Source organism: Micropterus dolomieu, linkage group LG03 (genome assembly GCF_021292245.1).
Source record: "Micropterus dolomieu isolate WLL.071019.BEF.003 ecotype Adirondacks linkage group LG03, ASM2129224v1, whole genome shotgun sequence".
In the NCBI taxonomy this organism is placed as follows: Eukaryota; Metazoa; Chordata; class Actinopteri; order Centrarchiformes; family Centrarchidae; genus Micropterus; species Micropterus dolomieu.
The window spans coordinates 21,238,288-21,247,645 of NC_060152.1; the positions used below are offsets into that span (position 1 = coordinate 21,238,288).

A 9,358-nucleotide genomic window follows, 5' to 3' on the forward strand; every position below is an offset into this window, starting at 1 on the left:
CAATACAGTCTCAACAGTGAAGCATGGTGGTGGCAGCATCATGCTGTGGGGGTGTTTTTCAGCTGCAGGGACAGGACGACCGGTTGCAATCGAGGGAAAGATGAATGCGGCCAAGTACAGGGATATCCTGGACGAAAACCTTTTCCAGAGTGCTCTGGACCTCAGACTGGGCCGACGGTTTACCTTCCAACAAGACAATGACCCTAAGCACACCGCTAAAATAACGAAGGAGTGGCTTCACAACAACTCCGTGGCTGTTCTTGAATGGCACAGCCAGAGCCCTGACTTAAACCCAATTGAGCATCTCTGGAGAGACCTGAAAATGGCTGTCCACCAACGTTTACCATCCAACCTGACAGAACTGGAGAGGATCTGCAAGGAGGAATGGCAGAGGATACCCAAATCCAGATGTGAAAAACTTGTTGCATCTTTCCCAAAACGACTCATGGATGTATTAGATCAAAAGGGTGCTTCTACTAAATACTGAGCAAAGGGTCTGAATACTTATGACCATGTGATATTTCAGTTTTTCTTTTTTAATAAATTTGCAAAAATTTCTGTTTTTTTCTGTCAAGATGGGGTGCTGAGTGTACATTACTGAGAAATAAAATGAACTTTTTTGATTTTTGGAAAATGGCTGCAATGAAACAAAGAGTGAAAAATTTAAAGGGGTCTGAATACTTTCCGTACCCACTGTACTTGATGTGAACCTCAGTATCCTTTAGTTTACATTTGCTGGAAAGACTCAAATGTATTGTTTATTTGTCTGTCGGTTGTGTTACAGAAACCTTCCAGCCCATGTGGGTGGAGTGGATAAAAATTTTTGCAGACACACTAAGGTTGTAATTAGTGGCACATAATTCTTTAAGTCTGTAGTCTGAGGGCAGTGAGAAACAACAAAATAAATATCCATAAACATGTTAGACATTAAAGTAAATACAATAAGTAAATTAAAACTATCTACTATAACAGTGACCATTTCTAAATTGTTATAATCATTTGTAATAGTCTAGATAATAGTCCCTGTAATAGGAGCTGCAGGAGACAGGAAACACCGCTGTGAGAGCAGCCGTGACTAGTAGGAGAGGATGTAAGACATGGCCCAAACCCAATTCATTTCCACATTAGCCCGCCGATCCACGAGAGCTCCCAGTGAAAGGCAAAGGCAGCAGCTTCTCTGCGAGAAGTGTGATTTTCTCAGGCATGTAATCGAACAGCACAAATAGATGTAGCTGTCACTACAGCATGTTCCTCTGGAGTCTCTTCAGTCATTATTGTGGTGATTACATTGCAATGATTGTTTGTAAATCCTCCCACTCAACGTCTGTTTTCTTCAACCAAGAGACAGTGACTGAGCTTTCCTTCTCTTGTATAAAAAGTCCTGTGTGTGTGTGTGTTTAGTGCCTGTGGTGAGCAATCTGTGCAGCTCTATCCACATATGTGTTTGTGTGTGTGTGCATTTTTAATGTGTAAGGGGTAAAGATTTTCCTCTGTGTGTTTAGACAGATGTAGGAAACCTGCTTAACCTCGTTGAAGTCCATAATTTAGCTTGTGAGTCATTCTGGCCGTTCAGCCAGTTGACGCTGATGCTCCGGCACTGCTTAGTCTCAGCTGCTGTATGTGTTCCTTATGTGCACAATGCATCAGTGGCTTTCTGGAGCAGACATCCAGTAAAGCGTTATTGCATTCAGCCAAGTAAGAAAAGAAAGACTGGGCAACAACCACATTTTTTTTTTCCTTTCAAATTTGTCAGGATTAACAATAGGGAAAAACTAGATTTTTAAGGAGGTTTAAATCCCGGTATCTGTTCAAGGCCAGAAGGGATTCAGTGTTCTGCTCAAGCATACCTCAGTTGGGCGGATGCTTATTTAAATTGTAGCATAATCCTAGTTTATCCTGTCGAAGAATGATTTCTATAATGACACTCCGGCCACCCATTTTAAAACACTCCATATTTGCCATCGAGCTCATTTATCATGTCTCTGTAGTTGATCTTTCTCGCTGATTCTGCTTCACATTCCTGCCAAAGGACCACTGCTCTCTGCATCAAACAGTTTCCTATGTATCACCACTAATATGAGAGCGGTGCCTTTTAACTATTTAAATCCAACTCAGCAGAATACAGTTTGTTATTGACCACAGTTACGATCGGAGGCAACAAAGAGGAGTCACAAACACCTATAATCATCAAAACAAGGTGTAACGCTAACAATGGGCAATAGACAAAGACAAATGGTGGATGTTCACACACATGCTTACTGTTTTATTTATTTATTTTATTTAAATTTTTAATATATTTAAATTTTTCTAACACACACACACAAGCTTTAATTACTTTACGCTTTAATTACTTTGGCAATATTGTTGTTATACATTCATGCCAATAAAGCTAATTTGAATTTAATTGAATTGGTGGAAGGCAGCAAGGCAGCTGCTTCTGACTGCAGTGTGAGAGCGAATGGGTGGAGCTTGACGGGTTCTTGAAGGCCTGCCAGCAGGTGCCAGGTATTGGGGAAATAACAGGGATATTCAGTTGTTGTTCCAGAAAGACATCACAAAACTAGTTTTAGTTTGAGCAAATCTTCTTTTCAGGCAGTGAGTCTCACAGTGTTAGATGATCCAAGGCCTCAGCTGACTGTGTTTTCAGTAAATTTCATCATGTCAGTGTTTTGAATACTGCAGTTATTTTATTTTCTGATGCAGGCCTGATTTCTTTTGTCTTCTGCTGTTGCAAGGATATGAAATAGTTGGACTGGATTTGAGTCAAAGGCGGGAGTGTCTCAATTATTGTGCCATTACTGGTGTGTGCCAGACAAATCTAAAAGTTTTTTGATGAATACGAGTCAGTATTGGATTAGTGATGAGTTTACACTTCATAAAAGCAGAAAACAACAACAATGTAACTGGTGCAGCATGCTGAGTTCCATCATGTCCCATTTGACATTCATTTGAAGAGCACAATAGAAATAGAATAGTATACAAAATACATAAATACAAACAAAGATTTCTCTGACCATGAAACTAGAGACTCAGTTCTGTCCCCTGTTGTCATCATAGTTTACCACAGTGTGATCAATGGAGACAGCTGCTGGGATATATGTAATTATTTTGGATTTATTAGTTTAGTAGTCCATCTGCAATGATAAAAACTGAAGTAAATCTCTCACAAAAAGTTTCTATTTCTATGATGAAAAGCTACTGACACCAGGCACACACATATACCTCAACACACATACACACTGGCTTCCTATCGTTCTCTCCTTGTCTCCCTCTTAGATATGCTACTTGCTACTTATCTCTCCCCCGACTCGACAGCTCCAGCTGCAGCTTATTTGTGTGCGCAGTGAACTGAGGATCCATTAGTGCCAGTGACTGAACCAGACCTGGGTCAAAATATTGACTTGCTGCTTGACCTGTACTGTATGTTTTTACTCCAGCAGCAGCAGGTTTGAGTTGACCACATAGATCACCATCTACACCACAAACCCAGCTTTATTCTTCGTATATCAGGCATCTCTCTCTGCTGGTCTCTGATCGGTTCTGAATTATTAGCAACTGAGAGACACAGGAGAGCTCTATCAGCTTTGTATAGTAGATGTTGCAGTCCACCCATAATGAGACTCCTAATGTTTTTTTTATAGCATCAGCTGCAGTTGGAGTTTATTTTTTGGATATTATTAAACAGTATGTGACACAGACTCAAATCATTAATTTTTATTATGGAACCAGGCATATTTTTACTACAATTATGGCGGACATTAACATTATTCTTATTTTTCTGTTTTTTCCCTTCTTACACACATTGTTATTCATATCGACATAAAACATGTGACCTTTATCCCCACTGAGGGCGATATTGGCCATTTTGTCCCATTCTCTCTGCTCTGTAGATAATCTATAAACTTTCTTTAGTTGACTTTTGGATCTGAACACCGATTACCCATCTCTGGTTGTTGATCGATTCACTGATGAACCTGCAATAACACTTTTTTATGATTGATGAGTTTCTAATGTTACATCTCTGTTACTCAGTGAACACTATTCTTTATCTGCTGGAGCCTATCTGTCATCTGTGTATAGCGAGTGCTGGCAGTGATTTCATTTATACACAGTGGAAGCGCTCTCTCTGTTATTAGAGCTGATATTTGACACCCTGCTGGGTTTATGACAGATGGCAGCAACAAGGGAGCAGACTGGAACATTAATGTTCTGATTAATTTAGTTTTTCGTTTATTATCGATTACTTTGGTCGTTTACTTTGCTGCACTCGGTGGTGTTCCATGGATGGTTTAATGGATCATGACTTGAATTGCAGAAAAACATCAAAATGAGACAATCATGTGAAGCTAGAGAAAACCCAACATGAATAAGTGATTCCAAGTTTAATCTCTGTGCGAATTCCTGCCTGGAGCTTAACAAACAATTTTAATATGCCTGTGAGTGTCTGCACCACATTTGTTTGAGTGATTCAGGCTTTCCGTCATGTGAAATGTCAACATGAAAGAAGGATAATCAAATTGTTCACTTGACAAAGTGAACACCTCTGTGTGCCACTCCAAAGTAATTTGTTGTTGCTTGCTGTCACAGTGATGTTGAGTTTGATTCGTCTTTTTCCCGTCTGCCTCTTCCTCTCCATAGGCTGGCAGGTTACGTAGAGGCTTTGGCGTCTCGGCTGGGAATGCAGATTCCCGACTTAAGCCCAAAACAGGCTGACATGTGGCAGACCAGAGTCAGCTGTCACTCGGTTGGTATCATCATAACGCACTGAAACCCACAAACTTAATCTCTGTCTATCTCTATATCTATCTCTATGTCTGTGTGAAAGACAGACAAAAGCCTACCAGACTAATAAGCATGCAGCATAAATGCAGTCAGGGTGGATGTTAACGAATCTGCTGCAAAGATGCATTTGAGGGATTCCATATGTTATGTGATGCATTGTAAACCTCAAACCAGGTCAGGGGTTTGTACAGTGACAACAGAAACAGAAGTCTCTGGGATGTTCCCTTTCCATCACTCAGTCATTGTGTGAGAAAAATTAGACATTTGTAAATTTTAATATGCATTTTAATATCCTTTTTTTCTTTACTGGAAACAGAGCTGTAAAGCTGGACTTTGTTGTTGTGCAGGTTATTGAAAACCCAATTTTCTTAAAATTCAGTATTATTCCCTTACTTCCATTTTTCTCTGTGCAGGGTAAAGCCCTGGGCGTTGGCATCGGCTGTCTCCTCGGCATGTTTCCTCTTCTGTTCTTCAAGGACGATGATGAGAAGAAAAAAGGCCAGGCGAAGGAGAAAACACAAGCACCACCTGCTCCAACAGAGAGCAGCAAAAACTGAAACTGTCAACTCGCCGGAGACAAATACTATTTTGAATCCATTAGAATACTTTATACTGGACCCGACTGGCTGTGTCTGGTTACTTTGCAAGGCCCGGTCAAACTATGAAGGGTATTCTGAAGAGGATTTTAGATATTATTTGATTGTAGACTTTGAACTTAAGCACAGGGACCTGACCGTCTCTTGAAGAGACCAGAGGCAGTTGATTCTTTGGACTGCTGTTACTCAACTATTGCACCGTAACCTCACCTTGTTTTGACTGACTGACACAGACGGAAACTCATTTATCTCAAACACACCGCAGTGACCTCCTCCTCTCCTCTGCTCCGAATTTGTTAAATATATAAACCTCTGACTCTAGATGGTTAGATGGCAAGTAAGGGTAGAGGCTAAAAGATCACAACATACTTTGGAACCAATACAAGACAAAAAAAAACACTTTAAGAGTTCATTCAGACGTAAATCTGCACTGTGTCTTACATGGCATTATGACATTGAAGGTTTCTTGTATATTGTCAGAAAGTCTGAGCAAAGAGGGAGGCCAATGGCTTGATTCAGCAGCGTTAAACCATGATTTGAAGACCTTGCTGTGTTTCCTTATCAGTTTTTAAGGATGAGGAGTCAAGGAAAGAGGGCCCTTTTTGCATATAAAGATGCACCCTTCCACACAAAGTTCTCTAATTATTCAGATATACAAGCATGTCTGCCCTTTTTTATGATGTCACAGTCTTAAATGAAGTCATGCCGGCCTGCCTCATTCACACTCCATGGCAAACAACAGCTTTTTTTAGTGAGAATGCAGGTGGTTAGATATGTAACACCTGCTAGCTGCTTCTTCTGCTGGTGGTAATGAACTTTATATGGTATACTTGTGTGCTTTGTGATAATTACCCAAAGCAGCAACATGCACAACATGTACTGTAGGAAACCAGACAGATGCAGTTCAACAAAATCTAACCTTTTAAAGAAGGGTGTGTTACTTTCAGAAGTTTTGAGCAGGAAGGAGAGAAACACAGAGAGGCAGAGGGAGGGAGAGACAGAGTAGCTAAAGCAGAGAGTAAGAAATACCAACACTGAACCACCTGAAATCCTCTGGTTTCAATATTATATAATTAATGTCCTCTATCGCTGCATCAACCAAGCTGCAGCTGGACTACAACCCGAGTCTTCCAGTCCAGTTTCTCTTATGGGGCCAAATAAGGGCAGCCTGGAAATACTCACAACTACAGCCCATTAGATAGTAGTTTCAGTTTGGCTTAACACTAAATAAGATGATTGTTTCCCTGTTTATATTCTGTGAAAAAGATGTTACTGCTTTTTAATATGAAGGCACAACAACATCAAAGAAATGTCTATACCTATAAATATATTATTTTGTCTCTGCTCTACAGCCCTCTGCTGGCTGAAATTCTGAGATAAGTTTCTTGCAGTTTAGTTTGTAGTTTAGTTCAGTTCCCACCTCATACTTTTACACATTTATACATTATAAATCATGTGATTTGTGTTTAGTATTTGAACCCCTCAACACAAGCTGCTAAGCTTCCCTTGGCTATAATTTATTACTCTGATTACTGTATTTTTAAATGTGTAAATAAAACAGTAGGTCAGCCATGAAACATATAAGAAGGATACATTCAAGATGACACCACCAATTAATCCAAGTCTTAATTTAGCTGTCCTAATATATTTTTTAATGAGTTTTGTTTCTCATCTGCCGGCACAGGTTGGTCGTCCCATCAGCAGAACTGGAGACTGTTGTTTATGGCGTTGAATCTGTTTAGAAGTTGAAATGGAAAGATGCAGCCACGAGTCACTGTATGGAATGTCTTTGCAGAAGATGTATTTATTTTGTTATAATATTCAGACTTGTATTCATGTATGTTCCTACTGTAAATTATCTTTATCTCAAAGGACAATGTTAAGAATGGAAAAAAAGTTTGTCAGCACAAAAAAATACCTTGCGAGTATATTTTCAACATTCCTCAACAGGAAAGACTGCTCTCTGTTACAGTCCATAACTAAACATGCTCTGAAGACTTACCCTGTATAAGAGTGTTTTAATTATTTATTATGTGGGTAACAGTGATCCTTAACAGTAATAAAAATGAAGAAAATGTGCAAAGAGTTGAACATATTGATGTAGTTAGAATTTTTGATTTGATTGCTTGCTTTTCGACTTTGCATGCACTGCTAATAAATAAAAAAAGCCTATTGTACATGTTTACTTTGTAAGAATAAAACAAAACTTGAGTATGTTCTAAAATTGTACATTGCAGCAAGACCTGAATAACTGGAGGTGATAAAACAGGAGTAACTATGGCATCATGCAAGATATCGGGTTTATGACTGTTCTTGCTGTCTAAACAGGCACAAAGCACAAGGTATTTCACGTGTTTCCCTTTTTAGACAGCCAATGAAAGACATCCCAGATGGAGCAGAATATTATGAGAAAAGTCTGCTTGATGGACAAAATGTAATAATAGTAATAGTTTTCAATAATTGTAGCAATTTGCCTCCTTGCATTGGATCATTAAATTGCCTGTCTCAGTGCTTTAAGACTGTCTTTAGTGCATAGTCAGGCATGGTGAGAAAATATAATCTATGTCAAAACACTGTAATTTTGGGGCTACCCTCTTTTTACATGGAATGCACGACATCACTAAACTTATTTGTGTTACTGGGATGAAAGCAAAAATCTACAAAGATCTACAGTTTACCACAGTACTGAAAAGGTGATACATTAGCTTGAATCAATGTCATTTTATCTTTGAAACAGGTGAAATGTTAAATCAAAGATGAGTGAATAAGCACATTAAATGAATGATGAAATGTTCAGTTATTTTGAAGGGTTTTTTTGCTTTCAGCATTGGTATGGACCTGCTTTAGTTTCGGAGGATTTGGAAAGCTTTACTAGTTGGAGATTTTGACAGGCAGGAGTCATTAGCCAGAGGCATGTCAGTATACGGTATGTAGACACAGTTTATAAAACATGGTCCAGTATTTGTAGACTACATTGCCCATCTTATTTGACACAGTCTGTTGAAAATTACCAAAAAACTAGCAACTTTGGGTTTGTGTAAAATCTTCTAAAATGATGTCAGTGTCACCACTTTGGTCCAGACTGAAAAATCTCAACAACTATTAGATGGATGGCCATGAGATTTGGTACAGACATGCATGTTCCCCAGATGATGAAGTGAATTTGATCCTGTAGCACCTTACCTCTTCAGAACCTCCAAATCTTTCCAGGAACTAAGAAATAAGGCCTTGGTTTAAACTTAGCTTAGGTGTTATAGTCTGAAAGTGCAAAACAAAAGTCAAAATTACTACACATTATTCATTAATTTTACACACAACATATCTACACAGGCTTGGCCTGTTCTCTGCTGCACAGACATACACATACAGTATTTCTGGCCCTTTAGCAATATGGGTAGATCAATTGCAATGAAATCAAATCTGCATGGTTAAAAAAACACATTCTTCCTGCATTGTCATGTCTTCTGTACCATCATCTGTGTGTGACAATATGGATGACTTTATTTTGTGACATAGTTCATAGTGCTAAAGAAAATGATTGCTTTCTGTCAGTGCTAAGCTACTACATGTAGCATTTTCTTTGCTTCAAAGTCTCCATTCAGTATGTGCACTGTACATTATATAAAAAGAGAAGAGAGAAATCAAAACGTTTACTTAGGATCAGTGCCTGGCTGCTGCCTGGTGTGGTCTTTCCTAGGACATTCTGCATGATTATATTATAAATTTTAGTTTATGACAAATGCAATTTATCTTCAAATGGATTTGTTTAAAGTGTTTGTTTATCTGTTTACATGTAGGTTTGATTCAGAGACATAAGTTGATCCTTTAGCTCAAATAAATGCTTGAAGTAGAAATTATTTTTATTATTATATAGACTGGGTTTGGTGAGATATTCTACACATCTGTTTCCTTCATTTAGCACATTAGATACATTCATTTTGCAAAAAAATCCAACAAATATCTGATATTGATATCTGCTT

General features: G+C 38.6%; 1 protein-coding gene across 1 annotated transcript in view; it reads left to right on the forward strand.

Moving 5' to 3' along the window:
* LOC123967976 (transmembrane protein 65-like) overlaps positions 1 to 7,550 on the forward strand; it is a 41,426-nt gene extending 33,876 nt beyond the window's left edge. Inside the window, exons 7-8 of the mRNA XM_046044412.1 lie at positions 4,639 to 4,744; positions 5,196 to 7,550. Of these exons, the coding sequence (XP_045900368.1) occupies positions 4,639 to 4,744; positions 5,196 to 5,339 (250 nt within the window). The 3' untranslated portion in view covers positions 5,340 to 7,550. The remainder of the gene's footprint in view (positions 1 to 4,638; positions 4,745 to 5,195) is intronic.
* The last annotated feature ends 1,808 nt before the right edge of the window (positions 7,551 to 9,358 follow it).